This window comes from Lissotriton vulgaris, chromosome 9, assembly GCF_964263255.1.
Source record: "Lissotriton vulgaris chromosome 9, aLisVul1.2, whole genome shotgun sequence".
Lineage (NCBI taxonomy): Eukaryota > Metazoa > Chordata > Amphibia > Caudata > Salamandridae > Lissotriton > Lissotriton vulgaris.
Genome location: NC_141697.1, coordinates 1,143,465,477 through 1,143,484,473, shown reverse-complemented (window position 1 = coordinate 1,143,484,473; position 18,997 = coordinate 1,143,465,477). Strand labels below are relative to the sequence as shown.

The 18,997-nt window shown below is 49.9% G+C and overlaps 1 protein-coding gene across 1 annotated transcript in view; it reads right to left on the bottom strand.

Moving 5' to 3' along the window:
- LOC147692931 (inter-alpha-trypsin inhibitor heavy chain H3-like) overlaps positions 1–18,997 on the bottom strand; it is a 316,366-nt gene that overhangs the window by 251,970 nt on the left and 45,399 nt on the right. Inside the window, exon 2 of the mRNA XM_086939189.1 lies at positions 14,939–15,054. Within this exon, the coding sequence (XP_086795315.1) occupies positions 14,939–15,022 (84 nt within the window). The 5' untranslated portion in view covers positions 15,023–15,054. The remainder of the gene's footprint in view (positions 1–14,938; positions 15,055–18,997) is intronic.

Sequence of the window (18,997 nt, the reverse complement as noted above, 5' to 3'; positions counted from 1 at the left end):
AGGCAGCTTGCTGTGTACTCCTTCCCCGTCCTTAATGCATTGAAACATGCTACCTTGCAATGCTGGCCCACCCAGGAATGTAGGCACCATGCTGTGTTCAATGCTTTATATTCTTAAAAAAAGTTTTGAAATAAAAAAAATAAAAAATGTAGAACATCATGATTTTACAAGAAACTCTTTGATATACGGTCTCCAAGACATATGAAACTGCCTTTAGACTACAATTTCAGGAGATCATTCAATCCGTGACATTCCATGCTATATATGCCTTTTCAAAAATGGAAGTCTTACCTACCATAGTCCCAGAATGAGGATTAAGAATGCAAAATGACAGTTCTGTTGGGCGCAGTTCTGTTGAGCTATGTTTATGATGAACGATGTAGCAAATCCCACTAAGGGAACGGTCGGCACTTTATAAAAAAAGCATTGGAAAAGCCAAAATGTCATGCTTTAATGTGTTGATGAGTGCATACACAGGCACGCACAAATGCTATTTGGATAGGTTTGAACTTAACACTAGGCCTATCACATTTGCCCACACTGGATGTCCTGAAAGTGAGCAGCACAAGACTGCAGCACCACATGCAGTTACTTCTTGTCCCCAGATTTTAAAAAGCAGCTGCAATTAATTACAAATGCACTGGCTCCCCTTGAAAAGAAGGATAACTTTCGAGCTGTTCACACACCCGCACAAGGGACTCCACAACACCTTGCCACAATACCTCAACAACCGTTTCTCCTTCCCTGCCCCCAGGAGAAACCTCTGTTCAGCCAACCTCGCCCTGGCTACCATCCCACGCTTCTACAGGAACAGAGCGGGTGGAAGGTCCTTCTACCTCGCAGCCAAGACCTCGAACGACCTCCCCCTCCACCCCCGGCAAGGCCCTACATTGCCACAGTTCAACAAAGGCCTCAAGACTTGGCTCTTCAAGTGACCCCAATGGAACTGCACATTCCCCCTCCTAGCGCCTTGAGACCCTAACTGGTGACTAGTGCGCTTTACAAACCCCTAATTGATTGACAAATGCACTGAAAAGGAACCGCAATCTAATTTTGAAAATATTTAATAAATGTGGCAGCACTTATATTAGCAAGATTGGATCAAATGGAAGAGGGACCACAAAGGCACGTGGAATAAGAGACTTAGAAGGATGACAGTGGCACATACAATGTTGAACATTAAAAAAAAGACCGCAATGGCACAATCCAAAAGGATAAAGAAGAAGGGCTATGGTAGCAAATGTAATCAATGACATTGAAGAAGGACAGCAAGAATAAGGACTTCAAAGGTACATAACATCGTTTTGAAGGGCACACTCACAATGAAAAGAAACTGCCTGGTCCAACCTCCATCAGAAAGTGCAATCTGACTACAATAATGAGAAAAAATGAATGCATATGCAGATAAAATTAACTACATTCATTGTAAAGGGAACTCTTCCGATGAGGATGACATCAATTAATCATTAATGATATGTCAAACAGACATTGGCATGAGAAGAGAGATGATTACTCCTTTGAAGGAAGGCCACTGTATGTAGATTTTTTTTGTTTCGTTTTTTAGTAGAGTAGTTAAAAATGTTTTGGCAGACAGCTGTGCTAGCCGGACATACCGGAAAAAAGCTAAATATGAGATGAACAGTATTTGCTTCAAAAACGCAATTTTCCATTTTATAGTGGATAATTTTCTGTCACACTAATTCCTAAATTGCTACTAAAGGGGGCGTGGCCAAGATGGCGGCGTGAGCAGACGTGCCTCGCCGAGCTCCCGCCGCCGGCCGCTGATTTAAGCATATTTTCAGCACTTGCCCGGCTGCACCTGACCCTCGATGGCCACCCGACGCCAGTGAAGTGGCAGCGACGACCTTTGGGCCGGCCGGGTGTCCAGCGACAGCCTGATTCCCGCCGCGAGTGCAGCGGCGCCGGCGGCCTAGCGCGCTCCCGAGCCCTGGTTGGAGGCGAGAGCGAGGCCGAGGTGGGTGGAGCCGCGGAGCCGCCCGGAGTCCCCCGAGATCGGCAGTAGCAGGTCCGGCCCGCGCGGAGCTGCGCGAGGCCTCGCACAGCGACCTGTGGGGGCTTCTGCGGACCTGCTGCACACCCGGGACAGCGGAGCGACCCTCGACCGGATTGCCACCGGCCCCCGCCTGAGGACCCAGCAGCGGCGCCTGGCGTGTGGAGGTGAGACCCCGGGGCAGACACGTGTCCCCAGCGCGAGGCGGACTCACAGCAGCGGAGTGGCGGTACCGGGGGGGGGCAGGACTGTGGCAGCGGGCCCCCCCCCCCTCTCCCCGCGGAGCTCCCGCTTCCCGCCCCCCCAGTTGGGGTGGAGCGCCCAGCACTAAGGGAACACAGACTTGGGTGGCCTGCCCTCGGCGCGCTGCTGCCGCGGAGGCCGAGCACCACGCGCCGCACCGCGTAGGCTTTGTGGGGCGCCTAGAGGCCGCGGAGCTTGGCCCGGAGTCGGCCCGAAGAGCCCAGGGGAGCAGAGGTCAGAGCGGGGGTGAGCGGAGTGGGGGAGGTCAGGCGTCCCCCCCCCCCCCCCCCCCGGGCGGGACTGCCCCTACAGGATTGCACCCATCTAGACAGCACCTACGAGCCTCGTCCCCCAAGCAGGGCGCCCGGCCTGTCGTAGCGGAGTGTACCCCAGTGACGCCTACACCGGCAGCCACGCGCTCCCGCAGCAGTCCCCGCGGAGGTGTAGGAGGCCTACTGGACGTGAGAAGGCCCAGCTACCTTGCTACGCTTTTGGCCCTGGAGGAGGCAGGGCGAACCCCGGCGGACGCCATCTTGGCGGCTCCCTAGCTGACTTTTCCCGCCTCACCGTTGGACCCGGGGTCCCGGCGCCTTTCCTGCGCCCCTACCGCACCTTGCGACGCTACACTATTCGCCTGGATTTTGGGGGCCGCAGATACCGCCTCCACAACGTTAGCCACGCAGCCCCGGGTTGGCACCCAGAGGGCCTGGGACTTGCTTCGCAGCCGACGGAGGGGCGAGCTTGAGGGCCCTGCAGCAAGATGTCCGGCGGAAGGCCCAGGAAGGACCGCTCCATTAAGGACCTCTTCACCCCCCCTACCACGGGGAAGCGGAGCGGCCCCGCAGGCGCTACTCCCCGAGTGGACACAGACAAGAAGGGGGGGGCCTCATCGCCCCACGAGGAGGCCGACCCCGAAGCTCCAGTCACGCGGTCCTTCTTGGAGTCCCTATTCTCTAGCCTGCGGGAGGACATCCATGCCCTGAAGAAGGAACTTCAGGATGAGATCAAGGAGGTCCGCCGTGACACCGACGCCATAGGGGAGAGAGTAGCGGACCTGGAGACCAAGAGTGACACACGTGATGCCGAAATAGAGGCCCTACGACAGGAACTGGCTCGCATCCACGACCAGCAAGTGGACCTCCAGACGCACGCTGAGGACTTAGAAAACCGCTCCCGGCGGCATAATATTCGGATCAGAGGTGTGAAACTGTCCCCAGACACAGAGGACCTCTTCCAGTTCACCCAGGGCCTCTTCAACCACATCTTGGGCCGTCAGGAGGATGCCCCCCTCCATCTGGATAGAGCCCACCGGACGGGCCCGCCGAGGGCCAACGCGACGAACCCGCTGGATATCCTGGTGTGCGTGCAAGACTACAAGACGAAGGAGGAAATCCTGAACAAGGCACGCCACATGGAGAAGATTTCCTTCGGCGGGCACTCCCCGGTGCTTTACCAAGACCTGGCTGCACTAACTTTGGAGAAGAGACGCACCTTCCGCCCAGTAACGGCGGAGCTGAGACAGCGCAACATTCCCTACAGCTGGGGGCACCCCTTCCGACTGATGTTTCGGCTGGGCAATGTCCTACACCAACCGCGCACTCTTCGAGACGCCTGTCAGGTGCTGGGACTGGACGAACCGAGAGCTGAGGCCGAGTCGCCAGGCGCCAAATCATCTAACGAAGCGGGCCCAGGCCGCTGGCAGCAACAACGGCGCAGACGCAGGCCGCGACGCCCGGCGGACACGGAGATAGAGGAGGGGCGGAGGTCGGCAGTAGAGACGGTGGCACAGGGCCTGGCGCCTGCGAACAATGGCTGACCGAGGAGAGAGCAACGCACTGGTGGCACTGGAGTTAGTCATGCCGGGCTCCGCTAGCCCGGCGGCGGGGGTTCGTGCGACGCACCCCTTGTCCTTCCCTACTGATGACACTGACGTTCCACCGGCATTGGTGCACTCCGTGTGAGCGGACATGCTTGCGACGTCGCCACTGCTCCCATTCTACGGACTTACCTCACCACGGGTCCAGCGGCCATGGGGCTGGACCTGGGACAATGATAGACCATGTTTCTTTGCTTGTTGGGGAAAGGGGTTGGGGGGGGTTACGGGTGGGGGGTGTTGAGCGGGGGGAGTTTGCACTGCAGAGGGGGGGGGTTCAGGCGAGACACTTGTCCCGATTGGGGGGGCAGGTTGAGTTGGGGGGTTCTTGGGGAGAGAGGGGGGAGGGGCGGGGGGGTTCTCCTTGTCCAGGGCCTTCAGTCGTCAAATGGCGTTCTGCCGCGACCCCTAGCGCAGTGATTTTCGCGACCCGCGGGCCCACGATCCCGGCCGCGGGGCAAGCTTGGCTTTCCTGGCACGACCCCTGCTATGCCACGACACCTTATAGTGCTTACGCTTAATGTGCGGGGTCTCAACAGCCCGAATAAACGCAGGGCGATATTGTCCTACCTCGAGCACTCCAAGGCGGATATCTGCCTGCTGCAGGAAACACACCTTGTGCGCAGCGACCAGCATAGACTCAAATCCCGCGCGTTCCCATGGCAGTTCTTTTCCTCTTCCCCGAAGAAAACCGCAGGGGTGGCGATCCTTGTCGCTAAATCCTTTGAAGGGAAAGTCCTCCAAAAAGAGGCCGAAGTTAGAGGGCGGCTCCTACTCTACAGCTTCCTAATAGCGGGTCACACCTTGCTAGTGGGTTCTGTTTATGGCCCGAACGAGGGTCAGGAAAGGTTCCTGCATACAGCTCTAGAGACCGTTACAGCCACCACACACACTCATTTGCTACTGGGGGGGGACCTCAACATAGTCTTTCATAACACAGCGGATCGCTCGGGTCAGAGATCCGGTCAGGTAGGGGCGCTCACGGCGGCGGGTCACACGCATCTGTCGGACTTGGGTCTCATCGACCTCTGGCGGCACGCACACCCCCAAACTACTGCCTACACGTACTACTCGGCGGCGCATAAGACATACGCGCGGCTGGACTATTTTCTGGGCTCCTCGCAGCTGGCGCTACAAGTGGAGAGTGTGGAGATACTGCCAGCCTCGCTCTCGGACCACTCCCCGGTGGTAGCGACGATTCGGGTAGGAGCGATGCCGACTCCACAGCGGCACTGGAGGCTGCGGGACGGTCTCCTACACTCGGCTGACACCCAAGCCCGGCTTTCGACGACGATTACCCGTTTTCTGGAGCACAACGCCAATGATGACACTACCAAAGCGACCCAGTGGGCAGCCCTCAAAGCGGTCTTACGCGGGGAAATCATCTCCGTCGCCACGGCCAACAACAAGGAGAGGGAGCTGAAACGTGCCGAACTCTCCCAACGCGTGGCGGAATTGGAACAGATGCACCAACGCACCGGGGCAGCCAGAGCGTGGCGTCAACTATGCGCCGAGCGGAAAATGCTAGCTGCCTTGGACCAAGATGTGGCGGAATACGCCGCGATGCGCCTTAAACACGTCTACTATACCGGTGGCGACCGCTGTGGGAGACTGCTGGCGAGTAGGCTTCGGGCGCAAACCCAGAGGCAACAGGTGCGCTCGCTCCGGTTGCCCAGTGGCGACCTGGTCACAGAAAACGCAGCGATCGCGACGGCCTTTGGCAATTTCTATGCGGCGCTCTATGACGCGGATCATTTAGATCCGGATGCCGGCCTAGCCTACGTGCGAGGTGCGGACCTCCCCGCCCTCACCCAGGCCCAGGCGGACTTTCTGGAGAGGCCCATAGCCCTGGAAGAGGTCATCTCGGCCATTGCCCGCCTCAAGGTCGGGAAATCCCCGGGACCCGACGGCTATACCGCGGCGTTTTACAAGACTTTTTGCCAGCAGCTTGCCCCCCTCTTGCGCGACCTGTTCAACACGTTTGACACGCCTGGCGCCATACACCCGGACTTGCTGGAGGCGTCGATCTCTGTTATTCCCAAGCCCGGTCGTGACCCGGCAGCCTGCGGCTCCTACAGACCCATATCGCTACTGAACGTAGACCTGAAGCTCTACACTGGCATACTAGCGAGCCGCATCGCCCCATATATGCAACAACTGATTGATCCCGACCAAGCGGGCTTTATCCCCCAACGGCAGACCAGCGACAACACCAAGCGGGTGCTGCACCTCATTGAGGCCGGATCGCGCACTAAACCCGGCTGCATGCTGCTCACCATTGATGCGGAGAAGGCCTTCGACAGAGTGCACTGGCCATACCTCAACCAGGCCCTCCGTCACTTCGGATTCGGAGAGAAACTCCGCCATCGCATCTTCAATTGCTACCGCCGGCCCAACGCCGCGGTACGGGTGAACGGGCACACCTCCCCGAGATTCGATATCGGCAGGGGTACACGCCAGGGCTGCCCGCTGTCACCGCTCCTATTCGCATTATACATGGAGCCGATGGCCCAGAGGGTGCGACAACATGCTCACATCTCGGGTATCAACTTTGGGGCCGACACGCATAAGATCAGCCTGTACGCTGACGACGTCTTGCTATCCCTCACTGACCCGATGCGATCCCTGCGCGCTCTCTTCGTGGAGCTGCACACCTTCGCCCTGGCCTCGGGCTTCAAGATCAACGAAGCCAAATCTGAGGCTTTGAATGTTTCGCTGAGCCCGGACGTGGTGGCCGAGATTAAAGCGGAATTCCAGATCCAGTGGTCGGGCGCAACCGTCCCATACCTGGGCGTTTGCCTGGCTCCTACTGTCCGAGACACTGCGCGGACCAATTACGAGGCCCTCACCCGCAAGCTCCGGGAGCAGCTCCGGCGCTGGAAGCCACTCACGCTGTCGTGGTTGGGAAGAATTGCCGCAGTCAAAATGACACTGCTGCCGCAGATTCTGTACCTGTTCCAGACGCTCCCCCTGGACCCCCCGACGGGTTGGCTCCAGCAAACGCAATCGGAACTGTCACGGTTCATCTGGAACGGCCGGCGACCTAGGTTTAAGCACACCCTCGCCACTCTACCCCCCGCGAACGGAGGAGTCGGGGTGCCAGACCTCACACTGTATTTCCAGGCAGCCCAGTTGCGCACCTTTGTGGAATGGTTCCAGCTAGAGTCCGGTAAGCACTGGCTCTTCCTTGACCAGGCAGTAGCCGGTCGTACCCTCCAGGGTGTGCCCTTCCTCCCGCGCCGACACCGCCCTCACAACCTGTACGCCTCTGCAATCACCAGCACAGCCCTGCGGGTGTGGGATAGAGTGGCCGTGGCCAAGGGGCTGACCACCTTCCCCTCACCCATGACTCCTATCTTCGAGAACCCCGACTTCACACCGGGCTTGGACGCCGGCGCATTCACGACGTGGCGGACGACACCCTGCCGCGCGGCGGGACACATGTTCGATCTCAAGGGCGTACTGTCGTTCCAGCAGGTCAAGGCAGATTACGGCGTGGCCGAATCAGAACGTTTGCAGTACCTGCAGGTGCGCCACTGGGTGCTCCACCCCTCGGTCCAGCCCGGAGCCCAACGGCAACTCACGCCTTATGAGCGATGGCTGCTGACCCGCACCTCCGACAAGAAGCTGATATCGGATCTCTACCAGCAGCTGCTGCTCACGCAGGCACACACATATAATGCGGGCCAGGTCCGGTGGGAGAGGGACTTGGGGAGGCAGCTCACTAGGAAGGAATGGGAGGGGATATACCATAGAGCCAGACACTCGGCGCACCACACTGGCCTCACCGAGACCTTGACGAAGGTGGCAACATACTGGTACCACACCCCTGAGAGACTCCACAAATGGGATGCCCGAATCAGTGACAGATGCTGGAGGGGTTGTGGGGAACTAGGGACGCTGGAACATCTGCTTTGGAGCTGTAAGGCGCTGCGCCCTTACTGGGACCCTATCCTGGATCTTATAGATGCACATCTAGACACACAGCTGCCGCGCTTCCCTGCGTACATTCTGCTAGGCCTCCCAAACGCACTCATGTACCCTCTGAAATCCTGGCGCGGGCGCCTGATCGCGCTTGCGCTTGGGGCTGCAGTCCAGAATATTGTGGCGCACTGGAGGGCGACCCAGGCTCCGCAGCAGCTGGGGTGGCTTCACCGTCTGTGGGCAATCCTGGGAATGGAGAAACTGTCGCTGGCGGCAGCGGGGAGGGGGGCGGATTTTGCGGAACTTTGGCAGCCATTCCTCGCCTTGCTTACTGGAGAGTTCCGGGAGGTGAGCTGTCCACGCTACCTGCGACTGCTCCGCTTGGCGGAAACGCCCCTCCCGGACCCCAAACCGCATGCCCGCAAACGCACAGGCCCCGCGCGCGTGGCATCCACTGACTGTTGAGAGGGGTTCACAACCTATAGCTAGAGCCCGGACATGGACAAGGAGAGGGGTGGTACGGGGTGGGGTGGGTGGTGGGGTTGTTTACAGTTCTTTGATTCTCGTTTTCTTACAATGCACTAGCACTGATCAGCTTGCACCGTTGTAGCACCTCTTAAGACGCGGCCGGCCCTTTTGGGTTGTAGGCGGCTTGCTGTGTTAATAAGATGACTTATCCGCTGGCCCTAGGCGGGGCGTCCGCGGGGCCGCTGATTTCGGCCTCCCCAGACTGGTTACGGCCTTTGCTGAAATAGATGAGGTGCATTTTTTTTTGCTTATGCTCAATAAAATATTTAATACATAAATTGCTACTAAATTTATGTTTTCCGCCGAACATGTGACTTATGTATTCTCTCTCAGATTTCTGAACTTGGCTTTGGCACATGCCCAAAATGCCATGTAAATCTGGGCGCATTTCTTCACGCCCACGTGTTCTTATTTATTGCTGCAATATATATTATCACCACACTCAATAATTTGTAAACTGGCCTCAGCTGGATCCCAAACACCATACTGCTCTCTGTACATCACTTCAAGTTCGATACGCTGCTGCTATGACACTATAACAATAATACGTAAAATCCTTTAGTGATTCATTGATGTTTGTAGCTTACTTCACACAGCAGCACCTAATCCTTGAAAAAATAAAAAATTGCTCAGATGGTACAAAACCTGCTGCAGAGATATGTGCTGAAGGGAGTATGCGACTAAAGCAGCTGCAATTATGTAATGTTTCCTCTAGCAGTGAAACTGACAGATTGCTTTTTCGGCAAGTAGAAGACAGTAATACTCAGATCTATATTCACTAATTTTTAACACAGCCATGAAGTCAGGATTCTTTATTAAAATGTAGCCTGCTCTGAGTTAATTCTCCTTACTCACTCCATACTATAGGATTGTGGATTCGGTATTTTGTTGATTGGAATTATGGCAAAGACGAATGCTATTTTTCTACCCATCTGTATATAGTACCCAAATTCCCTGCTTTTCCTCAATGTCCTTTGCGACAAATATTCAACAAGCACGTGACATCACTCCTCTGAAAAGAACCAAATGGAGTCATCCAGTCGCTAAGGAGAAACTACAAATATTTAGATAACTGTTCCAAACAGTATTATACTTGCGTGCCACAGTACATGAGCAGCGCCTCCTTTGTCTGACAGGCTGCCTTACCCCCATACGCCTGCCGACAACTTAGTAATCAATAAAAAATGGCTATAAAACAATAAAAAGCAGAGACAAAAACTAAAAATGTCAACATACTGCTCTGATGGTTCTAGCTTTCTAGAAAAAGAAAAAGAAATGGCGAAGGTTAAGACAGTATTTGAAAATAACCCTTTCTGTGATTGCAAATCCACTTTTGTAGTTCACAAAAGCCGAGGTATAATTAAAGAATTCGGGGGCATATTATCAAGGGGGTTTATCTCCGCTTTTTTGGCTTTAAAAGCCAAGAAAGCGGAGATAAAATTATCTCCCTATTACCTAGCTGTTGCTAACACCAGTTAGCGACAGCTAGTAGGAGATAGCGACCATCTTGGGCCCCACTTTGCATGTCAGTGATATTTATCACTAATGACATGCAAAGTGGGCGTGCCAAGATGTTAGCGACTGGAAACAGTCGCTAACATCGCTATCTCCTATTACCAACTTTTGGAGATATTCGCACTAAGCGCGAATATCTCCAAAAGCTAACACCTGCCCTGAGCAGTTCTTAGCCATGTTATCCAATGGGAGGTGGATAACATGGCTAAGAGCATTAGCTCGGTAATGCATGAATATCGCTGACTTTTCAGCGATATTCATGCATTGCAGCGATTTTTATCGCATTTGCGATAAACCTTGGTAATACCAAGGTTTATTTGCGGTAAAATCGCCGCAGCTCAGCGGTAAATTTTTGTCTCTAACCAAGCAATAGCGATAATTATCGCTATTGCTTGGTAATATGCCCCTCGTTTTCCTTGGAGCATCAATGTTTATATTTCTGAGACTTTAAGATAATAGTTTAAAAATTCCGGGGCTTATTTACAAGCCCCTTGCGCCACCCGTACGCCACTTTTCCCATGTTAAAATGATGAAAAAGTGGCGCAAGGCGCTGGTAAATTACCCCCCTGTGTTTTATGCCGGCCTTGAGCTAAGTCTTTTGTTGGGGGTGGGGTGGAGTTTGCCACAATCAAATGTGGATGCTCTCTCTCTCCAGTTGGACAGCTGGGCTATTTAGGCAGCAACTGAGTAAAAATGCGAGGCCATACCATGTTTCTGTAGGATTACGTCCCCTGCATCGCATGTACTGGCTTTGTGGTCTGTGGGAGAATCGAAAACTAGGGGGCATATTATCAAGCCTGTGCGCTAAAATTATCGCCGCTTTATCGGCCGAAAACGGCCGATAAAGTGGCGATAATGGGCTTGATAATATGCTCTATAGAATTCCAATCGAAGCACATGTTAGATGTGAAGACATCTAACATGGGCTTCGATTGGAATTCCACAGAGCATATTATCAAGCCCATTATCGCCGCTTTATCGGCCGTTTTCGGCCGATAAAGCGGCGATAATTTTAGCGCACAGGCTTGATAATATGCCCCTAGGTCCCTGGGCTTCTACTTCTTGTGTGAGGAGGGTTGTATGCTTTGTCGTATGATTCCCTATCATGTTCTAGGAGCCTTTGAACGTGCAAGTTCTGGACTAATACCACATTGTGCGGGAATCTCTCTCATCTTGCTGCTCAAGACAGACAACAAAAAATTGCAGTTACATAGGGATTTAAAAAGTTGGCAATAGGGTTGCTGCTCTTCTAGTCTGCCTCAAATGCCGCTGCATCTCCAATCCCATGACTTCCCTCAGACCAGTGCCGTCTTAATGCGTAGGCATGCTGGGCAGTTTCCGGGACCCCACGAGCATAGGGGCCCCATGCAGACCAGAATTTAACACAAATTTTCCGTTAAACATTTTTAGGTCGAGCCTAGTGGCAGAACATATGTGCTGCTCGCTCTCCAATGCATGCTGTATTGCAGTATGCACTGGAAGCTCCGCCCACAATCTGCCTATATTTGTCATTGGCTTGTGTCATCGTCCTTCGTAAATGCAAGCGTCTGATTAGTAAATAGGCTAGTTAGTCCCTTCTTGGTACCGCCTTGTCTGAATTTGTTACCTCCCATAACGACTGAACCTTTTACTTGGCTTGTTACACGTTCCTCATTATAATTCAGTGAACAGTATTTCGTTTATTGACACTGATGGGGACAATGGCAACCGTTTTTCTTACAGACCACTATGCCTCTCTAACTTGCATGCTAAGCGCGGAGCACGCTTTAGGGATACTGTGCTGAGTTTTCATTTTGTTTTTACACTTTGATGTTAAGCCAGGTGCCCGCTTCAGGGACATTGTGCTCTGTTTCATTTTTTCTTTTTTAAACTTTAATACTGAGCAAGGTGCCTGCTTCAGGAACACCACGCTCGGTTTCGTTTCATTTTTCTTTTTCAAACTTAAATAGCCCCGGCTTCACGGACACTGCGCTCTCATTCTGTTTTTTTTTACAACTTTAATAGTGAGAATGGCACCTGTTTCATGGACACTGCACTCTGCAATACAATAGGTATCGCTTTTGCAAATGTTTGAACATTGGTATTGTAAATGACAATGTCTTTTAATATTATTAAAGGTGTTGTCATTTACAATGCCAATAGGTGAAAATCTCGCAATAGCGAGACCCATGGCATTATAAATGCTAGTTATTCCTGTGAGTGGTTGTGTAGGCAGGGCCCAGCGCACAGCTTAGCCCAGGGGCCTATAATGCTGTTAAGACGGCACTGCCTCAGACTACTCATTGCCGGAGGACTCATCCCGGTCGCTGCTGGATGGAATTTTGACACTGCTGGTCGTTATTATTGAATTACGATTTGGGCTTTAACACCATCGCTGCTGATGGTTTTCCCCTCCTGTGCTGCTTTCCAGGCTTTACCATTGTTCATGACGAGCTCAGCTCGTCATAAGCACAGCTCAACCGTGCCTCATGACGAGCTGAGCTCGTCATTTGCATCGAAGGGATTAAAACCTATATAATTACCCTCTATGATTGACTATGCTCTGTGGGATCGCACATTCAAGATGGATGACTGATAGACCTATTATCACGTGCAGATCCATCTTTTAGACCCTTACATATAATAACCTTTGAAAACAGCGGATATACTAATTACTAGACGGCCATTGGACCACTTGTCCTCAACTTGGAGAGACAAGCCTTTCCGTCATTGCGGCGCTATATTCTTGGGTCTTTGCTTATCATCTTCACTTGAAGTCTCCTTCTTTTATCGCCCTGAAGAAGTCCCTTTCTGGGACGAAACGCGTCGGCTGTATGTTGCTTCATTTTTCTATTGAAATAAAGAAATCAAATCGAGGAGCTTTCATTTCTGTGATTTATTGGAATTATATATTATATTGATTTGTCTCATGCTGAATGTTGTGGTGCACCTGTGCTGTCTTGTTTAATTCACTGATGGGTGGAGTGTTTGATCTGAGGAACTGTAGAGTTGGGCTCGTTCCTCCTGCTCTGCTTTGGGGCAAATACTCAACTGCGGCACGAGCCATAAGACAGAGCACACACCCTCTAAAAAGGCAGGGCTGCCCCTCTGATGACAGTCTGTGAAGACTACGCAGTCCGAGGACCTCAAGGAGAAACAATGCCTCACTCCATGGCTCAGGGGTGGGGCGCTGACAGGAACAGCCCCGGCAACAAATGGACCATGGGGAGCAGTGTGGCATATCCATGTTAAAGGGATAGCAGGAGCAACGGGTTTCCGCAAGCAGTGCCTGCAGTGACCCCAATAGGGCCTCAACACTGGGCAGTGTGAAAAGTAACATAGCAAAGTGGAGGGCTAATCTGTCGAATCTGCAAGAGGCATTTATTAGTAAGTAAAGTTAAAATTACTTGTTATTAACAAGGTACGATTCGATGAATTTACAAAACACAGTTTATTTCCTCGAAAATTACGTTCTACCCCCACTTAAAGAATACAAATAGCGCATAGGCCTACTCACAAGGACTATTTACTGTTTTCTTTCTCACTGCACCTAAGTAATTTCCAGGTAGATGACATATATTTGTTTATATTTACTGTACTGCATGTGAAAAAACATTACGCCATAAGTTGTATGCATATTGGATGCTTTTAGGCAGTGGCATAGATAGCAAGAAGGGTGCGGTCCGCATGTTTAGGGGCGGTGGACCCCCCCACCCCCTCCCCCTTATCTTCCATGCATTTGCCGAGAATATTGCCAACACCCCCCCCCCCCCCAAGCTTTTTAATGCGCATAAGGGGCGGCAAAGGTTGCACAAAATGCTGTGGTATAAACATTCATATTCTTTAACCATGAAACATGGGATATATTTCACAGCTTCCTGATTTCCTCATCATAATGACAGCCCCAAAACCACTCTGCAGAGTTTTTTGCATTGCCTGGGCTTCTAGTGTTATGTGCATGTATGACAATATTATGCATCAGGGTTTTCTTAATTCTGCTGTAAATGTGCAGCACATTCTCTGGCAATGTTATTTTCATCCATTTAAACTATACAAAAAATTGAAAAGTTGCAAATTTGCAGGAAATTATTTGATAAATGCAGCAAAAACGGTTTTGTAAATGCTGCAGCCACTAAAAAGAATGCATCCTCTGCCCCTCACGATTGTGCATTCTTTTATCACCAATGTATTCATGAAAGATAACCCTAAATATTGTAATCGAAATCTGTGCTCATTGTTAGCTTTAATTAGCAAAATTGTCCTTTATTGCCAATTGAGAGTTTGGCTTCATGGTTTATGGTTTATGATATCACCAGAGCCCCTCAGAGCCAATACTGAAACATATCTATACTTTACTCATTGTACGTCAGATGAAATGACAGCATAAATTAGGATTTAATATAAATAATATAATCCATTTATTCGAAATAGGTACATTCCTAGCAAATATTCAGTAGAAAAAGTAGCAAGAAAAGACAAAAGTAAAAGAAGATTGAGATAAGTGTATAATATCCACTGCACATGAATATGCAAGGCAAGGTGATCAGAGAAACTTAAAAAAGGTAACGTAAAGGTAATATTCATTGCATTCTGTGGTTATTCAGCAAAGACTCGCTTTCATTCAGTTTTACTCAAATGTCTGCAAATCACAGGCATAATTCCAGGATTTGTAAGCATTCATCTTTTGATGAAATCTTTGTTAAGTGCCTGGCTAAATAGCCCCGGCTAGAACTCACCAAATTAAACTATAATTTGTCATATTACAGAAAACATCACCACATCTGTTTTCTCTGAAAAAGTCACACTTGAAAATTCCTAATTTTGCCAGTCGTACAATTATTGCTCTAAATATATTGTCGATTCACCTCGCTCTGATGTGATTCGACGGCCACAAACTCCACCAGCGCTGAAAGGCCAATCAGGAGACAGCGCAGCACAGTCCAGCTCATTGTGTCCTGAAGAGGAACCGAAGGCTCTTGTTCTGCTCAATAACAAACGAGAGAAGATTGTACAATCATATAAGAGTCTATCATGTTAATATGTTTTATGGTGGCTTTGGACTTTTTCGGCAAACCAGGTCACAGAGATAAAGTATTTTTTTACAAATATTGAAAAACAAAAGGGGGGCAATGTGCACAGAATCCGAGTCTTTATTCACATACTTTAAACGGAAATGACTGTAAAAGATTTTACAAAACAGAAAATAAATTTGTACTCATCAGATAGCGAATTTCAAGGTGAAAGTCAACAAGGGAAAATGTGTTAGATTGTACTGCAATTGTCAGAGCTGTGCAATATATTACGGTACAATGGGGTGTATACTTCAAACATAAGATTGTGAGTAGTGTGCCACGATTCTTCCCCGATGGATGCCAATTCACCAGCATGCCACACATGTCAACAGTTTTTGCCCCCTGTTGACACCATAGGAAGTGACATCACATGACCACTGACTCTTTGACATTGCAGCCTATCATGCTATAAAAAAAATCTACTAACGGTACATTGCTTGCGGCTTGAAGTGACTAGTTTCTACACCCAACTGATACAACTTTCAGGAGGACACAGCCATCTCATGTCACAACACGGCCTTCCTGGGCTTTGAAAAATTCGAGGGCGGTCTGTCTTTGAAACATCAGGTAGAATAATCATTCTCGCTCCACAAACATTCAGGTAATGACATTCTTGAGGGTTTGCCTAGTTTCCAATCTTAATTTAACCATTTCCAAGCCATTTAAATGGGGTGCAATAGAACTTTTCCCATGATCATTGTCACCCACCGACCATGCGTGGATCACAGGATAATGTATTGCAGGACGCTACTCCTCCCTGGACCAATGAGCTTTCAAGGTACTTTGTTTACTCCTCACTGACCAAAAAGAGTAAAGATCACCAGTGAAGAGGAAAGATCTCCAGTGAACGAGGAGGACTAGAGATTCTGCTGCTTAAAAAACATCTATCTAAATCTCTGGTTTGATTACCATAAGGATCATAAACCTGTTTTACTGCTGTGCATAGTAATAAAATACATTTATTTTGTACATATCCTCATCACAATTTCTTTATTCGGTTTAAAAAAAAACGTAAGAGTACACAAACCTTATAAAATTGATTGGCTGCACACAAGATAGTTATCATGAGTGCCACTGTCCTTGTTTTTATTATTGTATTCTTATTACTTTTGTGATGCCGTGGTGTTTCAAGCCTGATAGGACAGCAGGATTCTTTCGACCAGTTTTTTCTACATGAGTACAGGGAACATTCCAGCTTCATTAGACCCTGTCTCCTCGTATTGCTGTTGTTTATTCCATTTTGGGAAGACCTTTGTTTATCTGACGGAGGCTATTTTACAGCATACCAGATTGTATTCATTTGGAACTGTTCTTTATAAACTTTCCTCTTTCAACTATGAGTGCAATGCAGTTCATGTATAACTTTTCTTCTCTATGTCATGCTTGTTTGTAGTTTAATTGAGGACTTCAGTTACACTGGTAAACCAATTTAATCTGTATGCCCTGCTTGTGTGTCTTTCTAGTTTGCTTTCAGGGCTCTTCTATGTAGAGCTTATATAGACATTTACATTTTAATAATATCTATCTATCTATCTATGAAACACTACCTATCTATACAACCCTTTCTAGGTTTCGCCTGAACAGCACTTGCACTGTGCTTGTGACATGTATTGTATTCAATGTACATCTTAAAAGGAGGTTACATCTCGCCCCCTTGCTTCTCATTGGTTCCTCTGCTTGCCACTTAATTTTCCTCCGTTTCTGTTGGCTGCAGCAAACTGTTTCCTGTTGTTCTTAGTGGTGTTCTTTTGTGCTTTTTATCAGTTTCCCGTGGCTGAAGTACTGTTTCCATCTGCTTTTGGGGAACTTTTTATAGTGTTTTTCCTGCCCAGCGCTTGCGCTGTACTTGTTTACTAATCTCCCCTGCCGCGGTGCTTTTCTACACAATCATTCTCCCACTTGCTGCACGCATTTCAAGTGTGCTTATTGGCTCTGTTTTTTCTTTAACCAACGTCTGCACAAGACAACTGTTCATATTCTCCTTTGTATATCTGACTCTTGATGTGGGGACGAGATCAACATCTTGTCTTTATATGAATTAACACCTTTCAGGTAGCTACAAGAGGCGTTCATACACAGGTGTTTCAAGGCAGGCTTGCTACATATATTCTTGCTGAATCTGCCGTTTTTGCCTAGTTATGATTACATTTATACCATGTTAACATGGCCGAAGCTGCATGGCCTTGATTGATGTATTCCTTCTTTGAGAATTGGTGCATGTAGGAAAGTGGGTTTCTGTTGTAGTAACCTCCCACTTTTTGCCAGATTTCTGATGCCCTTAGACTTGGTGTGCCCTTGGGTCCCTGCCAATCAGGTTCCCACGGCCTGTGTTCTTTCCCAAAACTGTTCACTTGTACCCACAATTGGCATATCTCTGGCTACAGGTAAGCCCCTTGTAAAAGGTACCATGGGTACCAAGGGCACTGTGACCAGAGAAGGCCTCCAAGGGCTGCAACACCTATTGTGCCACCCTTAGAGGGAATGTACCATAACACCCACACACTGCCATTGCAGGTTACGGGTTTTGGTGCTGAGAAAAGTGAAGAGGCGACTTGGCACACATCCCTGTGTGCCATGCTTGCAACCCACTTCCTGAGGCCTAGGTAAGCCACCCATCCAGCAGGCTGCACTAGCTCTCAGCTGGGGGTACAGTGGCATGAGCTCTGTAACTCTACAGTGTCTAAGTCCATTCTTAGGAAGTGTAGTAAAGCCATAAAGAATTTTTGGTTTGGGAGTTGGTCATTACAAACTCCACAGCTCCATAATGGCTTTGCTAAAACCTGACAGGAACAGCCCGGTAACACATGGTCCATGTTGAGCAGTGTGGCAGTGCCTGGAGTGACCCCAGCAGGGCCTCAACACTATGCAGTGCGAAAACATACCTAAGTAGGGGTGGGCTAATCTGCCGAATCTGCAACAGGCATTTATTAGTAAATAAAGGTAAAATTTCATGTTTTTATCACAGTATGATTAGGTGGCTTTACAAAGCATAGTTTATTTCCTCAAAAAGTACAGGCATCCTCACAAGGCCTATTTATTGTTTTCTTTCTCATTGCACCTAAGTAATTTCTGGGTACATAAAATATTTTTGTTCATATTTACTGCATGTGAAAAGAAATGCATGGCATAAGTCATATGTATATTGGATGCTTTTAGGCAGTGACGTGGCAAACGTCTAAGCACTTTAAACCCACACTGATGTCAGTGTAGGGTTTAATGTTAAAATGCACTCAGAGGGCATCTTAGAAATGCCACCTGAAAAACTGACGGCCTTGGTGTGGTTCCTGAATAGCTACCCACAACTTGCAACCATCAGACAGGTATCTGGGCCACTGGGTAGAGAGTCTCCGCTCTCTGGGTCCACAAACAAAGCCCATCCTGGGTAGAGGTGTGATGCCTCCTCCCCCAGGATGGGCTGAGTCCACAAAGGTGAAGCCTCAAAGGCCTGCTGCCTTTGAAAGCTGTCCCTGCCTTTTGCTCTACCAAGAAACTGGCTCCCACCAGTTCTGCCCCCACTTAGGGTGGGAGAAACAGCAGGAAAACCAAGATAGGAAGAGAGGTGTGCCCCCCTTTGCCAACCCTATCCCTGAGGTGGGGAGGAGAGGTGGAGAGTAGAGGTGGAGAGTAGAGGTGGAGCACCCATCTCAGTCCCCTCCACCTTGAGCCAATTAGGAGGAGCCTAATGCCCCCTCCCACTGGAGGATGGCATAATATGGGGAGTTCCTCCCCCAAAGAATGGACCCACTGGTCCGTCCAGCACACCCCTTTTAATGCCCCTAAATCTAGTGTTTAGGGGCCACCCTGAGCTTTGCCTCCTCAAACTCAAAGAAGAAAGAAGAAGGACCGAAGAGC